The sequence below is a fragment of the Henckelia pumila genome, chromosome 2, assembly GCF_033568475.1.
Source record: "Henckelia pumila isolate YLH828 chromosome 2, ASM3356847v2, whole genome shotgun sequence".
Classification (NCBI taxonomy): domain Eukaryota; kingdom Viridiplantae; phylum Streptophyta; class Magnoliopsida; order Lamiales; family Gesneriaceae; genus Henckelia; species Henckelia pumila.
Window position 1 is genome coordinate 63878473 of NC_133121.1, and position 18486 is coordinate 63896958.

An 18486-nucleotide genomic window follows, 5' to 3' on the forward strand; every position below is an offset into this window, starting at 1 on the left:
GAGTCAAAGGCTTAGCTATCTGAGAGAAATTCTCCACAAAACGACGATAGTATCCTGCTAAACCAAGGAAACTATGAATCTCAGAAGCTGTAGTCCGACGTGACCAATTCAAAATAGCCTCTGTCTTGATAGGATCAACAGATACGCCCTCCTGAGAAATGACATGACCAAGGAACACAACTCGGTCAATCCAGAAGTCACACTTACTCAGCTTCGCGTACAACTGTCTCTCCCTCAAGACCTGCAGTACAGTATAGAGATGGTAGGCATGCTCATCCATGCTGCGAGAATACACCAAAATGTCATCGATGAATATCACCACGAACTTATCCAGAAATTCGCGGAAAACTCTGTTCATCAGATCCATAAAAACAGCTGGAGCATTCGTCAAACCACACGGCATCACTAGAAACTCATAGTGTCCATACCGCGTACGAAATGCTGTCTTAGGAACATCCTCCTGTCGAACTCGCAACTGATGATACCCAGACCGAAGATCAATCTTCGAATAGACAGAAGTACCCTGCAACTGATCAAAGAGATCATCTATCCGCGGAAGAGGATACTTATTCTTCACTGTCACCTGATTCAACTGACGGTAGTCAATACACAACCACATCAAACCATCCTTCTTCTTGACAAACAGTACTGGGGCTCCCCATGGCGAAACACTAGGTCGAATATAACCCTTATCAAGAAGATCTTGCAATTGCTTCTGCAACTCTTTCATTTCTGACAGTGCCAATCGGTAAGGAGTTCTGGAAATCGGTGCAGTCCCTGGCACTAACTCAATGCCAAACTCAATCTCCCTTACTGGTGGCAAACCTGGAATCTCCTTCGAAAACACATCTGGAAAGTCACGAACCACTATTATCTCTCGAATATCTGGCTCTCCTAAGGATGCGTCAATGGCGTAGATAAGGTAGCCTTCCCCGCCAGACTCTAAAGCACGCCGGGCCTTCAGAGCTGAAACCACTGGCATCGGGGGTCGCGCTCCCTCACCATAGAAATACCATGACTCATCATCCTCTGGACGAAACTGAACAAACCTCTGATAGCAATCCACTATCGCTCGATAGGTAGTCAATAGATCTATCCTAATGATGCAATCTAAATCCTCCATTGCTAGAATCATCAGGTTAGCACTAAGCTGATTACCCTCGAAATCCAAAACACAACCCACAACTAGACGCTTGGCTAAAACCTCGCTCCCCATAGGAGTAGAAACTACTAGCAATACGTCTAAAGGAACAAACGGCAATCTATACTTCTTATCAAAACGTGCTGAGACAAAAGAATGCGATGCACCGGTATCAATTAAAACATATGCAAGAAAACCACATAAACTACAGATACCTGCAATCATCCGATCGCTGTCAGCCTCTGCCTGCTCCTAGTTAAGCGCAAAGACCTGACCCTGGGTACGTGGCCTCAAAGAAGAATGACCCCTAGAAGGAGTCTGAGTAGGCTATCTCTGAGACTGCTGCGTCTACTGGCGCTGCTGCGAATATTGCTGCTGGAAAGGTGGCTGCCGGTACTGAGGTGGCTGAACAGATGCCTGAGAACCTCCGGAACCACTCGCTGTTCCAACCAGCATAGGACAATCTCTCTTCATGTGACCCTCCTGGCCACACTGGAAACATGCAGTGGTCGATCGACCACACTGCCTTGGCGGATGTCTGCGTCGGCACTGACGACAACGGTTCGGCCTTTGGCCACCAAAGTTATGCACTCCACCAGATCCAGAGGAAGAAGAAGAAGAAGTACCTCCTGGCTTCTTGAAAGACTGCCCCCTAGGGCCCAAAGCACTAGCACTCGCTGGCCTGGATAAAGAAGAGTAAAGTCCCCTGTTCCTCCGAATACTGTCCTCGGCCTGGCGACAACGGTCCACCAAATCCTCGTAAGTCCCATCGCCGCCCACAGCAACCATCCGATTGGTACACATCAGAAATGCATGGGACATCTTTATTTAACATCCTAGTAACTTTGAAATTTGTTGTAGTCTTTGGTAATTTTTGTAAATTTCTTGCTTGACCTATCTTGGTAGAATGAGCATAACTTTTTACTAAAAATTCTGATTAGAGTGAGGTTGGCGGCATTGAAAATCCAAGACAGAGATCTACAACTTTCATGTTGAGGAATTTTCGAAATTCTGTGCGTATATGTTCGGACAGAGCAACTTTTGCTCGAGCGCATGTAGGCGCGTTCGAGCGAGGCACCTTGTTTAAAAAAATATAAAAAAAAAATTAGTTGTTTGATTCTTTTGTATACTTGTACACATTATTATTGAAGGTGTTTAAGAATTGAGATTAGCACCTGAGGTCCCCACAAGCATTCTCTCTATTTTCTATAAGGAGCTAGAGCTATACCTTCGTCTGTCGTTAGCCCGCTTAAGACAACTGCCCCAGAACTTGGGTACCACTCCGCTGCAACTCCAAAGCACCTCGCCAACTCTCGGACAAAGCCTAGGAAGGCTGGAAACGACCCAAACGCTCAGAAGAGGAGAGAAATTCTTAGTGAATTGGCAAGAAAGAATGATCTCGGGTGCCCTATTTATAGGCGAAGATCGGACGCTCCGATCGGGGGTTCGAACGCTCTGATCTCTACATGCAGACCACGTTACTGCATGCACAGTTCGGACTCTCCGATCTCTACTTCGGAGGCTCCGAACTGCTGCGTGTCCGATCAACAATGACACCTCACCAACTTCATGGCCTAACTGAGTTTAGACGCTCCGTTCAGGGTTCGGACGCTTCGAATTCAACGTAGCCTCCGATCCTGGAATAGATCTTCCGAAGTGTTCGGGGCCTCCGAACTTGGGTTCGGACCTTTCGATCGGCCCTTGATAAAAAAATCCATAATTCATCCATTTAAATCCATATTAAGCCTCTAATCGATGCTTAATCATTTTAATCTTGAAAAATGGAACTGGGCTACTACACTATTATCTTAGTTAAGACTTTTAGATCAGTATTAGTGACATAGTAATTCTTGGCTTGTAAGCTTGGATCCTAGACTTGTATTACTAGTATTGTCTTAGAAAGGTACATAAGTACTGACTGAGATTGCTAGAGAGTATGCATTATTTATGTTGAATTTATGTGCCATGATATATTTACGCTACATGGGAATATTCATTTTGAGTCGTATGTCTTTCGAGATAGTCTTTCTAGTAGGGTTGCTCAGCCCTACAACCTTGTTATATGGTCGGACACCGGGAGACGCCGTGATGTCAAAGGTTGACATTACAGTGATCTTGTTGAGTGTGAGAGTTTGCCCAACAGAGTTGATCCAGATGGTACTATAGACTCATTGGTGCCTAGACTGAGCAGGACTTGATAATCGACCAATTATGTTGTCATTTGCATGCATCATATTGGTTTGTATACTTGTACTTTACGTTCTGATCGTTAGTCGCTCATGTCCTTGTTGTTATTCTTAGACACCCAATTCGAGAGGACAGGTCTCAGGTTGGACGAGGCCGAAGGTTCGAAGCAGGGTTGAGGTGGAGCCAGTGACCTAGACGTTCTAGGAGGTTACCCTAGTTTCCCTGTTTTAGTTTTACTACTCGTTCGGTTATGGTGTATAACAGTTATTTCCTTTTTTGCTCTCTCGGTTGTATTTTGTTGGTGGATTTATCGTATTTAATGTCTGGATTTTAGTTTCCACGATTTTCTCTAATTAAGTTTTCTTTAAGATTAATTGCATGCTTAAGATTCTGACTTGCAAGTTAATTGGGTCGAGTCACTACATTTGAGTCTTGTAATTTGCATACATATCTTAAACATCCTTATCTCCTGAAATGCATACAAGACCATGTTCTATTACTATCCCAGGAATCCTATAGTAAAATCGAACATTTACCCTATTATCACCACAAAGGTTGTAAAGAGAATACAGGTAAAGTTAAACCTATCAAAGTTCACTTTCTTGAACTCATGTTTAGTTCCACCAAAATAAACCGTTCCTGCATATGCAGGTTTGGGTTCAACTTAAAACCTACTTTCGTGCCACACAGCAAAATCGATCAAGAGAGATACATAAAACAACAGAAATATAAGATTTACATGATCAATGTACTTCTCCTTAGATTACGATTTTGATTTCTCTTCAACCCATCATCTGCTCGTTCGCGATTAGGACAAGTGCTCTCCGAAATTCAGGTTGTTGTCTGTGGAAGAATGATACAGAACGGAAACGTTTTAATATTATATATGAAGGGTATAAAGTAATTTGATAATTAAATATAGATCTAAACTCGAGTTTGGGGCACGTGAGCCAAAGTTTTAAAAGTTTAAAGACAGTTTAGTCTATTAATTTTTTACAAGATGTTTTGAGACAATTAAAAATTTCACTGTGAGTCCATGTCATTAGCCCAATAGATCGTCAACCTATCATGCCAATATATATTTTAAAATGTTAAGAATCCACATGATTTAGTGGAATTGAGATATGGAAAAAAAATATATATCTCTAATTAAACATAGACTAAACCACATTTCCATTATGAGAATTCAATTGTAAAGTGTAGATTTACATTATATTTCGTCATAATGTTAATAATGTTTAATATTTTTATATTTCATATAAACAAGTAACATATGTTCATAAAATAACAAATTAAAGTATAGGACTTAAATGCTTCATCTAAATATTCAAAATAAAATTTATTAAGGGAAACGAAAACATCAGCCCTATGATCATCACTAATAGAAAAATAACAAATTTCCAACAATCTTGAAAAATATAACTACAAAACTATCGGAAAACAAGGGGACGTGTTCATATCTCTAATTTTCACCATTTCCATTCTCTCCGCCATCTTGCGCAGCAGCAGCAATTAATTCATCGAAATTTGCAGTTTTAACAAGCACTATTTCAATCTGCACCAGAAGAATGAAAAAAATGAGCAGAATTTATCCAAAACTCCGATGCGTTAACTGATGTGGACATATGAAATGGCAATACAAAACTAGCGATCCCACTAAATGGATTGCTACTGGATTCTTAGAGACGGGCTTAAACAAATGCAACTGTCGCTTCAAATTAACTTTGGCACGACAAAATCGTTTAACAGCACCTACTACCGTAATGGTGATAAGACGTGACAGACCATAATTTACCACTTATGTGTGCATGAAGAACTGTTCTTCGTGCCCAAGGCTTCTAGCCTAAGTGGCATCAATCTCCCAAAAATGGGAGAGGTCTTGAGTTCAAGACCCTGGAACACCCCCCCCCCCCAATGTCTAAAAAAAAAAAAAAAAAAACAGTTCTTCGGTATTTATATATTTGAATCAAGCCTTATATTTTTTTATTTCAACAAAAAATTTATATTTTCACTTCAATAAGGGAGTGTTTGCAATAAATTGTGCTTTTGTAGAAGAGATTAATTTATAGATTATAAAAAAGTTAAGAAAATCAAAAGTTGGTAGAGTTTGGAAACAAATGTGAAAATCTAAAAATCAAAGTTGGGTAGTGTTTGATAAATAAGTGATTAGAGTGATTTTAACAATTACCTTCTTATTAGAAACACTTTTGGAGAATCATAATCACCAAATGACTAGCTTTTGGATTTCAATTAAGTTAAGCATAAGCTAACACATAATCTATGTTTAAGAAACACACAAAAATGATTTTTTTAAGTCAAAAGCTAACAATCACTTTTTTTTAATGATTGCAAACACTCCCTAAATGTCCTTGCAGTTGAATCTGTTTTTCTGATATACAATTTTAGTTTCTTAGCTAATTCTGTTCACTTCCACCATGACTTCAATTTTCTATTATCCAACTTCAGCTTATGATTACTAATTTTCTATACTTGGATAGAGCAGCTGAACTATTGCTTGAAAGATTTATGGCTAATGTTTGCAGAAAATCATCTAGTTTTCACGTAGTTCACCAACCCGGATTGAGATAAAGGTTCTTCGAAGAATTGAATTTACCTTGGCTTTTTGAATGGGCCGCCCCCTTGAACCATCATCCTTTATCTCCACAGTGGATGTCATGATCTCTACATGTATTGTAAGACGCATAATGTAAAATGTCCAATGTCCATACTATTTAACACTTTCCACATAAACAAGGAGCCATAAAGAATACCAAAAAAACTCACTCTTCTCAATGACGAATCCATTATTCTTCAGAATTTCAGCTATGGAGACAACTGTTGAAATTGCTGCGATAATATAATACAAACAGAGCATCAGTGCATGCATAAAAAATGGAAGGAAACTGATCATCATAAAGAAACTTTAAGACCATATAAGTTGTGGTTTATAACTCTCAAACTAGCATCATTGGTCTCTATATGACGCCCACATGTCATCTTCACAGCCGGAGTTCAGATCATAATAGTTATTCACAAAAAGACCATTTTGAATCTTTGTTCTTATCAAGTAAAATAACATATCTCTCACACCTACGTAAAGGTTTAGGTCTATAAAACATGGCATTGAGAATCTCACAAGCATAACATAAGCTTGTTTAGCTGTTCCACATCATGTTGAAGCAAGAAAAATAGATCCTTTCCTTGTGCAAGCAAACCAATAAATATTATACAGTTAAAAAAGTAAATATGATGAATGAAAAAATGTTTAACAACAATAATCAACAGTTATCATACATATAAGATAATTGCATACATTTGTCTACTCACAAATTTAGATTGATTCTAGATAGCTTCCAATATTCCAATATAAAGTGAGAGAACAACCTCACTTCTATTGAATCTAGGTACTCTTCAATTTTAATATACGTGTGTGAATTGAATTTCCAACACTACAAGGCAACATCGAACCATCAAATAATGAATGTAAAACTACATACAAGAAAAGATATAATTACCCATGCCAAGCGCCGAAAGTTCCACTTCAACGTGCTGTTGCAAGTATCTCTACACAACACAGTTAAGGGGGGGAAAAACGAAGGTCCATAATGGGTTCCATATTAGAATAAGCATCAGTTATATTGACTGCAATACATATACCTTGGTGAGATTAACGTAAAAGAAAAGAGGTTTCTTAGTATTGGAGACTTGAATCCGGTTCTTCTTCTGGAATTCGGATATTTTCATCTTGTTCACACCTTCTGTTATTCCCTCCATAATCGAAAATTGAATTTAATCACACTCTCCCTGGTTGAATTTGGAGGATTAGGGTTTTTACCATGGAAATTGGGAATTGCGCCTGGTAAAATGGGAACAATCGGGTAGCATGGGCCTGGTACCATAACCATATCTTGGTAGGCCCGATTGATTAAAGCCCACTTGGTTATTGTTACCGGGCCAACCTGACACAGGAGAGCATAGCCTACCTTTTTTCCCCCTTATTTTTCTGAGTTCAAACTTAATTCCCACTTTTTTTTATTTCATTTATTGACAAGCCAATCTTATCTTATTAAAAACTCTATATATAGAGTTTTGCCATGATGTTCATCTCTCGTGACCACCTTCATGTCCACCTATTAGGTGACAATCATCCATTGGATGAATCATTTGTATATGATTCATCTCATCCATTGGATGATTGCCACCTCATAGGTGGGCATGGAGGTGGACACGGGAGGTAGGCAGCATATCAAAACTCTATATATATATATTTTTCAGTGCAGTAGGGACTAGGGAACAAGTTCATTTCATATGAGACATACTCTTTTTATTTTAGGAAATATATTCAGTTGTTAGATTATTTTTAATATTGTTGAAAATTTTTGTGAGGGTACAATTTTTAAAAATAAAATTTATTTTTGGGGTTATTCTTAAATAAAACAATTTTATTGTACGTTTCAAATCACTTGATATTTTTTTCTGGTAAACTTAATAATTAAATTGTATTTAAGCAACGTAAGCGTGGATTATAATTTATGTGACAAATTTAAAATTCTTTTTTTTAAAATAGGGTACTTCTATTCAAACCATACTATAGTCATGATTCTTTGTTCTTTGAAATGGTGAAAGTTCAATTACCTTTCGCATCTTTACTATTTTATTTATAATTTATAATTATATCTTTGGTAAATAATTACATATAATCCCTTGTGAATTCTAAAAAAAAAGTTAATGATTTTCTTAAAAATTATATTGGAATTTAACCCTTCATGTTTTTTTAAAGGCTTATAGAACCCCTAAAAAATAGTAATATGATTTTAACCCCTTTTTTTATAAAAAAATAATTTTTCATTATATTTTTCCCGTATAATTAAAAATATAATCAATACAAATTAAAATAAATCGAATTAATTTTGTGTTCTATTTTTTCGTCAAGTTGTGGTATGTTAATTTTATTTCTTTCACATTTTTTATAATGTCATGTTATAAAATCTATTACATTTAACTGGAAAAACATTTATTTTATAGTTGTAATGACAATTTTAGTACATTCAAACACATAAAATGTGAATTATACATTGTCAAAAGTATTGAAATGTGTACATCTTAAATTATGAAGTTGAGATTATTTGAGCTTCTTTTTTAAAAAAGAATATGGAGTTAAGAGCCTATTTATTTTCACAAGGAGTTAGAAGCTATTTTTAGATTTTCACAAGAGGGTTGCATGCAATTTATTCATGGGTTGCATGCAATTCACCCATTTCATATCATATATATCTTATAAAATAAAATTATATTAGAATAAAATGGAAATTTTGTGATAAGGTCTCACGGATGTATATACCTGAGTAGGTCAATATCGATTCATATATGCGGTAAAAAGTAATAATTTTTGTGGCATCCCGTATTTCTCACTTATGCTTATGAAAATATGAAATGCAAAAAATTGCTTAATAATATATTTTTTTAAACAAGCATTGTGCTCCCAAATAACATAAATCGTGCAAAAAATCAAGTTCAATCAAACAACTCAAAATCTCATAACTCAAAACTTTTATGAAATATCTTTGAACAAAAAGATGCTGACACATACGGAACACCAGAACTTCCTCATACATGCAAACTTGAAATTATGAAATATGCGATCTCAACATAATGTATTTCAAACATGATTTGATCATAAATGACATGCTAAAATATGAGTTCAAATAAACATACATAACATTGATAAAATGCATAAAATTTCGTAGACATACTTGACATAAGGTTCTCAGACATATGTGCCATGCAAATTCTTCTCGAACATGTTTTGGACGTGTCTAACAACATAATCATGCATACAAAATAAGATCAACTGCTTCATTTTGGGGAGATGTAATATGTATAAATGTGGATATCATTAGAGCCTTTGGTTTCCGTGATCACGGTCGTTGTATAATAAACATATAATTTGATACAACCCATACTAGCCTTATGCCAATATTTGTACCGACCCATACCAGTCTTGTGCCGATATGCACATTAAACATTTATTCTTTCAGAAAGGCCCTCCCCGGAGCTCATACCGAGACACCAATCTCGTATTTACCACCCCAAGTCCACACAAAAAATCAAAATATTTACATGCATACATAACATCATGAACATCACATAACTTTCTCATCAGCTTTCATAAACATTTCATGCTTGAAAATCATGCATGATATTTAAAGAAAAATGAACACATCATTTTTACATTCATAAAACTTCATTCTTTCATAATGAACAAAACTTTCATGAGAACTAATAGTCTATAATGCATTACATAGCGTCAATGATTCACGTGAGTCGTTCTCCCCGTTATAAACTTCAAAACTTTAAAATATTCACAAGAAACATCTTTAAAATATTCAAAACACCTTAAAAGGGTTAAAAACATTAATTGAAGATTCAAAAACGACATAACAAAATTTTTGGACAGAACCGGTCGCGCTGGGGTGCAAATAAAGTGGCGCCTCTGCGCCACTACTGCTGCCCGCGACGTCGGGCAGCGGCGAAGGGCAAAGGGAATGAAATTTTCGGTCTTTTTTCTGGCGTTTTTCGATCCCAATTCAAATTAACTTGCTCACTCACACGTTGGAAAAGATGATTTAAACTATGAAAAATATTTAAAAATCGAGAAAGATTTACCCAAATTGACAATCTTGAAAGAATTTGAGTCAAAACTTTACATCCAAAATATACACGCCAAAATTTTCAGATTCACACATCTTTTCTCATCAAATCGTAATAATATTTATAGAAAACATAAAAAACGATTCATGTTTCACAATTCTATGTCGTGCTCTTCAAAATTTCTTAAAATCAATGCAATATACATTATATACACATCAACATGCATGTTTCGTATCAAAATAAATATATTCTCGAATGGTTCTTTTAAAAACGTTTAAAACTTGTCTTCTTCTTGCTTGGTATAGAAATCCAGACTCCAAGAACATGATCCTTGCCTTTTCTCAAAACGACGTCAAAATCTTCTTGAATGGAGAAGTGAATTTTTGAAAGCTTTATGGGAAAAGGGAGAGGCGGCTGACGTGAAATGAGAGAAAAAGAAGGGTTTGACGTTAACTTTTAACTGCGTAAAGCTGGACTCTAATATTTAAAATAAAAATATTTGGGCCGAAAGTTGGCCCATAAAACTTAAAATATAACATTTTAAAAATAATTTTATTTCCTAAAATTTTAAAAGTAAATAACGTACATAAACCTTCAAATAAAAACTGCAAAATAAACTTATACTTGTTCAAAATTCTTAAATATTGCTTAAAGGCTAGTCTCGATTCCCTTTGTCAACAAAAGTATACCCATACTTGAAAAAAAACGAAAAAATAACTTTTGCATAAGAATCTACCATATAAACATTTAAACACATATATTTTCAATAATAATTAATTTAATTCTCGTGAGAAGATTTATGGATTTTCGGACATTACAAATCTTTCCTCCTTAAAAAAATTTTGTCCTCAAAACTAGATCTATCAAATTCTAACAACTGAAGTTCTCATCCAATCTAGTTTATACGACCTTCACTTACATGCTTGTCTAATAAATTCAAGTATTCTATTAACCCAGGCTTCTGCTGAGCGCTCTGATAATATATGCTCTATCGTATAAATGTATCTTCCCTATCTTAATCGAGCATAGTTTTTATAAACCTTTACGTGCAAATCAGAACTTAAAACGAGCTATGGATATTTAATTTGTTTTAATCTAATCCTAAAATTGAGATTTTCACACATATATGGACATTCAAACTATTATATCATAATTTCGTCGATATCCTCCAAGGTCTCAACTATATTGGTACGTAGGATGCTCGTCTCCTTATTATCTTTAAGGACTAGAAAATTCTAATCTCAAAAATATCGTTTCTTAAATCCATTACATCCAAGATGCTCTCAGGTTCTACTCTCAAAGCAAGAAATTGGCATTTGAGTAACTCAACTTAATTAATGTTCACATGCTTAGTTATTTACCCCCAAATCATTTTTTTTCATTTTCGAACAATAAAATTGATATACAATCTTATTTCAATCACATACTAGCCTTCTATAACTTTTATAACAAATTTAACATCCTTGAGTCGAATCTTTTGCCGTTCATCGGAAACTTACGTCAACTTATCTATTTACACTCACACCAACAAACATGGAACACTTGAAAGTCTTAAATATAGAGTACTATTTATCCATAAAACCCAACAATTAAATTTAATTTCAATCTCCACGTATAACATAAAAGTCTTCTAGAATCAAGATTATGCTTAAAATATTTTCTCTCCAAGTTTCACTTAGTTGTGGCTTAAGAAATCTACGCTTCCCATTAGAAAGAGTGCAATATTTTGCAATGTCCTGATTTTAAATTGCACTATCCTATAAAGACAAATAGTTATTCCATATCAATAGCTAGCTGATTCTAACATCATTTCAGATTTGGGAGATCTACAACAATAACATTTCAATTCTACATCAAAATGAACAACAATTGAACACCCTTTGAGAGTCTTTTTTTTTTTTTTTAACTTCACTTATAGTCCATAGAACCTTGACTCTCTAACATCAAACCACCAAATTATACCTAATAAAACTTAATACTTTGTTCATTGTTAACACATGTTGAACCTATGGAAACATGAGCTCGTGTCAGGTCACTGATGATTGGTTGGACACGTGTACTTGTGTTAAGTCACCATCAGGGCATCTGAAAATGTCAGTCACTGATAAGTGCATTTTGTGTGCATTATTTCATGTTATTTTTATGTCTATTTTATGTGCATTCATATTTCTTTTATGTGTTTTTATGTGTTTTAGTTCATGTGTGTGTATTTCACTCCTCGGGTTAATTTTGTAGGAAAATGGATTTTTGAAGAGTGAATTACGGAGCAGCCTTGATCGAAAAATCATATTTAATTTTAAAAAACTCCAAATCATATCTCCACCGTTCCGAATAAATTTTAATATGTTTTAAAGTTGTTGTCCAAATTTCAGCTTGATCCGAAGACTAGATTTTAAGATATGAAATTTTCAAAATCGTCGCGCGGAGCAGAAAAATTCACTCGCTCGAGCGAGAGTCTATGCTCGCTCGAGCGAGCGAGACCTGGACTTAAAAAAAATATATTTGGATAGAGAGTTGCTCGCTTGAGCGAGACTTGTGCTCGCTCGAGCGAGCGTGGCGTGCAGATTCCATATATTTGAAAACTCTTGGTCGAAAAGGAGGCTATCTTTTAGAGATCCTTGGACACTTAAATACCGATTTTTGCATCAGAAAGAGGGGTTCCGAACACAGACAACACAAGGGAGGCGGCTTCAAAGCTTGGGAGAAGATTTCTACACTTTTTCTTCTTCTGTTCTTCTTTATTTTTATTTATTGAATTATAGTTTCAATTATTGAGTAGTTTGTTTTCAACCAAGACGACGTAATTGGGCCGAACAAATTCATGTAGAAAACTCGGATGTTTGTTTGGGATTTTTCAGAGTTGATTTTATTTTATTGATTGTCAGATTTATATTTGTCTTGTGAATAGTCTGATCAACTGTTTGCTTTCATGTTAATAGATTCCAAGTCGACAGAGGAGGTATTGATTTCGATCACTTTGATAATTAACATAGTGTAAAACTGACTAGAAATAGAATTCGGTTTCAGTGTGCGGTTTGGGTGTAAACTGAATTTTCACAAATATTTAATGCATTCAAATTTGATTAGAATTACGAAAGATTAGTTCATCAATATTTGAATAGGTTTGATTGTTCTAGAAATAGCCCTTTGAAAAAATTAGGAGAATTTCCGTGAATTAAGATTAAATCTGAGTCCTGAATCGACTATATGTTACATGATTTGTTCGGTACCTACGTGTGTCTTGGTTGTCTTTGTTTTAATTATTTTTATCTTCAGTTATTTTTATTCTTATTTCTTAAGAAATTTTTATTTTATTTTCTTATTTTATTTAAGTCAAATTGCTTTCTATTATTTTGTCTAGATTATGCTAATTAATTAATTCTTGAGAATTGACTGCAGTCCCTGTGAGATCGATACTTGGAGTGTCAGTCCACTTTACTATTACTTGACCTGGTGCGCTTGCCAGTAGATTTTTATCAAATCGATTTAGCCGGTCAGTCACCTCCTGTAGCGATGGCTCAGCGTAGCACATACTAGGGCCCAAGTTTGTTCTTGATCAGATATTCTTGACCTCGTGTCTTGGTACCCAGTTCATTTGCATTCATATAATAGTGTATACTTATACTCTCGTACTGAGCGTGTTAGGCTCACTTCCGGTTGTTTTCTGTTGGCTAGATTCCCTATTCCATGGGGCATTTGCAGGTAGTACTCCTGTGGACAGGGAGGTCATGTGGTGACCAGGGCTGGATATCAGGGTTGACCACGAGGTTTTGCTTACCTCGTATTGCTTTATTTAAGATTCCGCAGTTACTCTGATTAAGACTATTTTATTGATTAATTGCATGCTTAAGCTTCTGATTAGTAGGTGATCATGGTGCGGGTCACTATATTTATGGTATCAGAGCATGCAATAAGATTCTTTGGGACATGGTATTAATTTTTGGTTAACCTTTGTAGGATTGCGAGTTGGATTCAATGACGATAGCAGTATCAGGAGTTGGAATATCAGGATGTCTAGGCTTTTTTAAGATCGTCATTGCCAAGGTAAGCATCAGAGTTTCGTATTATGTGGATCCCATGAGGATGGAGCTGGAAGAGAAGATCCAGTTTTGTACTTCAGGCGCTTCTCAGGGTTGAATGGAATGTGTGACACGTAGTCATTCATTCTGCGTCGATTAAGGAAGCCACCCCGAAAGACTCTTCACTAGTAGTTAGAGAGATTGTCAGGGAAATCTTGTCTCATCTACCAGATAAGGAACCCCAACAATATTTGAAAGATCTGGTAGATTAACAAGATTTAATCTTTTAGATCTTGTGAGGAAGAAGATCTGTTGACATGAGGTTTTTATGTGGCAGACGAGAAACTTCACGTTCAAGATCAATAGATGGAATGAAAGATTTCCGAATTTAGTCAGATTGTAAGATTTCAGTTGTATTGGGTTTTAAAATGCTGTATTGAGTTCTATTGTAAACAGTATTTCAGTTTAATCAGAAAATTTCAGTTATTGTTGTATTGTACATCTTTCAAGTGTAATATTTTGATTAAGTTATGTATTACATGAGATTGTAATAAAGATTGTATTAGAACATGGATTGGTGATTCAAAGCATTGTAATCTTTTGGATATCTTGATTTTATTGAATAAATGGTCAAACATTTGTTTAAATATGTGAATAATTGGAATTGAATTATGCATGTTTCCAGTACTAGGTGTTTTCCTAGGATGAACTAGTTAATCGATTGACAATGAATAGTGCCATGAGTGATGCGGTTCATCAGGGGGCACGAGTATTTGTTCGAAGTGAGTTTTCTTAGAACAGTTGATTGTTTTGACCTCTTTAGATTGTTGCCTTGTGAAGATGGATTTTCATCAGGATGCTAGGTCAAGTAATATCAAGAGTTCTGGACTGTGACCGGGACTAGACGTGAGGAGGCGCGACCCTTAGTCGGTATTACTCTGGAAGTTTTCATTTTTCAGAGGTTGTTTGGAGGCCTTTATGCTCCAGGGACTATATAGGGAAGGTTACTCAGTCTGGGGTTGGCAACAGTCACAACAAGGTATGAACTTGGATTGAATAAATACCAGGTGTGGTATCAGGATTTAGATATCATCTATTTTCATGCAGATGTTTTGCTGTCAGAATTAGTCTTGAAAGGGAATTTTCGTTGACAAGTAATCGTTCTGATCAAATAAGTTTCGGTTTTAATTTGGGATTTTGAGGATTTAATCCAAGAGTTTAGTTGAATTGGTATTCAACTGGTTTGTTTGTCAAAGTGATTGCAGACTCGGGATTTGAGTTATGCTTCTGTAAGTTAAACAAGTTTTCCTTGACCAATGATTTTGGTCCGGATAGTAATATGGTTCAGTAATGATTTATTAGAGACTCAAGGATGAGTTATGCCAGGAATGCTGATGACTGTCGGGTTATTTGAGATGATATAGTAAGTGAGACCTTATGCCGATGTACTTTAGGAGGATTCTTGTAGTAACCCGTAACCCAAAATCAGTAATTAAGGAATTAATCATAATTACTTGGGTAGAGTTCGGAAGCTCCGAAGGTGAGTTCGGAAGCTCCAAACAGGATCGGAAGCTCCGATGGTATTACGTCAGGCATGACGTGTGGCAAGATCGGAAGCTTCGATCAGGATCGAAAGCTCCGATCACCCCTATCCGAAGTCAACAAGTGATATTTTTACACATGGAAGATCAGGATCTTCGGAAGCTCCGATGGCAGGATCGGACGTTCCGATCGAGGTTCGGACATTTCGATCGAGGATCGGAAGTTCCGATCGTTGTCTATAAATAGAAGGCCGAGAATTCATTTTCAATTGCCAATTCGGGATTTCCTCTCTACTCTAGTCGTATTCGAGCTGTTCTAGCCTTCCTAGGCTTGACCCGGGAGTCGTCGAGGCGTTCGATAGTCGTAGCGGAGTTGTGCCCAAGTTCTGGAGGCATCGACATCAAAGGGCTAACGACGGACGAAGGTATAGCTTTTGCTTCCTATAAATATTTAGTAGTATGCAATAGCTTAGTTAAGGCATTTAGAGCACTTTAATGATAGTAGTATCATTTGGCAGTGTAGAGCAGACTATAGGCGTGGACCTAGAGTTGGTAGAGCTTGCACTGTTTTGAGGTACGGAAGTACTGTTCGAGATATCCTGACTGAGTATGCATGTATTATGTGACTACATGGTTTATATGTCATTGATTTATGCTGCATTCATTTGCATACTGAGCTATCTCCTTTGAGATGTCTGTTAGTAGGGTTTTTCCCTATCCCGTTAGTGGTTGGACTTCCATCGATTTGGGTCCGGCATATCCACTTGTATTATCGTATGGGAGCCACCTCCTGAAGCGACGGCACAGCGTGCTATATACCAGGGCCCGGTCTATCTCTGTTATCTGATCCTTGACCTCAAGTTTATAGGGAGTTCACTTTGCATGCATGTATACTCATACTCTCGTACTGAGCGTTTTATGCTCACGTCTCGTACTCTGTGTTTCTGGACACCCTATTCCGTGGGGCAGGTTTGCGATTGGACGAGGCGGGTGGATCCAAGAGAGGCTAATCAGTGGTTGACCAGCCGGAGCTTCGTCTAGGTTTTATTTATGTTGTTTTGAGGTTGATACAGCTATTCGATTTGGTTGTATATTATTTGGATACATTACAGATTCCTTTACTTGGGATTGTATAATGTTTTTGGTTTCCACAGTTTTATTCTGATATCTGATTAATTAAGTTAATTGCATGCCTAAGTTCTGTTAGTAGGTGATCCGGGTTAGAGTCACTACATTTATGGTATCAGAGCATGCAAAGTATTCTTGGGATTTAGATTCTACATAAGTTAACCGCTAGGTTAATTTTGTAGATGGCAGATCGTGACGACCAGAGTTCTCATGGCAGTATTGGTGGGCGTTGGGGTGATGCCGACCGGGAGCCTCATCGGGAACGCCGTCATCGTCATCAAGATGAGGACCATTTCAGTGTACGTCGATTCTTGCAGACGGGGCCTAAGCCCTTGGTTGGAGGTGAGTCTTCGGAGGATGCGGAAAACTGGTTAGACCGCATGGAGATGACTTTTCAGACTTTCCAATGCACCGAGGAGCAGAAGATGGAAACCCTGGGTTATGTTCTGGATGGACGTGCGCGCAGGTGGTGGAGGTTTACTTCTGCACCTTTTGTTGCGGCGAGAGGAGTGGCCATTTGGGCCGAGTTCCGCACAACTTTTCAGAAGCTGTATTTTCCTCCTGCCCTCCGTCAGTCGAAGGCGGGCGAGCTACTGAGTCTGCGACAGGGAGCCATGTCTATTGATGAGTATCAACAGAAGTTCTTTGATCTGCTATCCTATTGCCCCGAGATTGCTGACAGCTCTGGGATGAAGTATAATCTGTTCCTTCAGGGCCTTAACCCTGAGATCCATGACCGTGTGGCGGTTGGCGAAGACATGTCCTACGAGGGTTTGGTGAGCCGTTGTCACCAGGCGGAGGACAGCATTCGGCGAAACAGGTCTTTCTCTCAGTCGAGACCTGCTAGTTCTTTGGGTCCCCGTGCCCAAACTTTTAAGAAGTCTGGATCTACTTCTTCTTCCTCTGGCTCTGCTGGTGTTGTCCGTTTCGGTAAGAAGGACAAGTATGATCACTGTGGGAAGAACCATCCATCCGACAAGTGCCGTAGAGCTTCTGGAGCTTGTTTTTGTTGTGGAGAGACTGGTCATATCCGGAGAGATTGTCCACTATCTGGGGGAGGCGGTTCTGGTTCTGGTTCAGGATCTGGTTCTCAGGCCACCGTTCAGCAGAGGTCACAGGGACAGCCTGCTGGGAGTTCTCATTTGAGGCCACGAGCTTCTGGCCAGGTGTTTGCCCTGAGACATGATCAGGCAGTGGCGGAGAATGAGAAAGTCATCGCAGGTACATTTCTGCTTTATGGTATACCTGCTCTTGTACTTATTGACACTAGTTCATCTCATTCCTTCATTTTTGCACGTTTTGTTAAGAGGCATAAGTTACCATGCATTGCACTAGACGTAGTGATGTCTGTTTCTGCTTTGGCTAAGCGTCTAGTGATGGGTTGCCCTTTAGAGTTCGAAGGGAACATTCTGTTAGCGAATCTCATGGTCTTGGCGATGGACGACTTTGATTGCATTCTGGGAATAGATATGTTGACTACCTATCGAGATTCAGTGAACTGCTATCAGAGATTAGTACGCTTTCATCCAGAGGGGAGTGAGAGCTGGTTTTTCTATGGTGAGGGAGCGCGACCCCCGATGCCTTTGGTATCAGCTTTGAGAGCCTGTCGAGCTCTAGAGTCTGGCGGGGAAGGCTACCTTATCTATGCAGTTGATTTGTCCGCTGAGAGTTTTGGGATAGAGAGCATTCCTGTTATGGATGAATTTCCAGATGTATTTTCTGATGAGATTCCGGGTTTTCCTCCTGTTAGGGAAGTCGAGTTTGGCATAGAGTTGATGCCGGGTACTTTGCCTATTTCTCGAGCACCGTATCGTCTGGC

General features: G+C 37.6%; 1 protein-coding gene across 1 annotated transcript; it reads right to left on the reverse strand.

Annotated features, from left to right (window-relative positions):
- Positions 1-4554: 4554 nt before the first annotated feature.
- On the reverse strand, positions 4555-7177 carry LOC140883565 (uncharacterized protein At2g34160-like). Its single transcript, XM_073290091.1, has 5 exons — positions 6986-7177; positions 6844-6892; positions 6113-6175; positions 5943-6010; positions 4555-4883 (listed from the first exon to the last, which is right to left on the reverse strand). The coding sequence occupies exons 1-5, from the start codon at positions 7100-7102 to the stop codon at positions 4791-4793; spliced, it is 390 nt and encodes a 129-aa protein (XP_073146192.1). The 5' UTR covers positions 7103-7177; the 3' UTR covers positions 4555-4790.
- Between the last annotated feature and the right edge of the window lie 11309 nt (positions 7178-18486).

What these genes read in the sequence shown, in the direction of transcription:
- LOC140883565 (XM_073290091.1), bottom strand. Translation starts at nt 7,102, where the DNA reads ATGGAGGGAATAACAGAAGGTGTGAACAAGATGAAAATATCCGAATTC. An exon ending in TGGATTCGTCATTGAGAAGA is followed by an intron (nt 6,011 to 6,112) that starts GTGAGTTTTTTT and finishes CAATACATGTAG; the next exon opens with AGATCATGACATCCACTGTG. An exon ending in GGCCCATTCAAAAAGCCAAG is followed by an intron (nt 4,884 to 5,942) that starts GTAAATTCAATT and finishes CTTCTGGTGCAG; the next exon opens with ATTGAAATAGTGCTTGTTAA.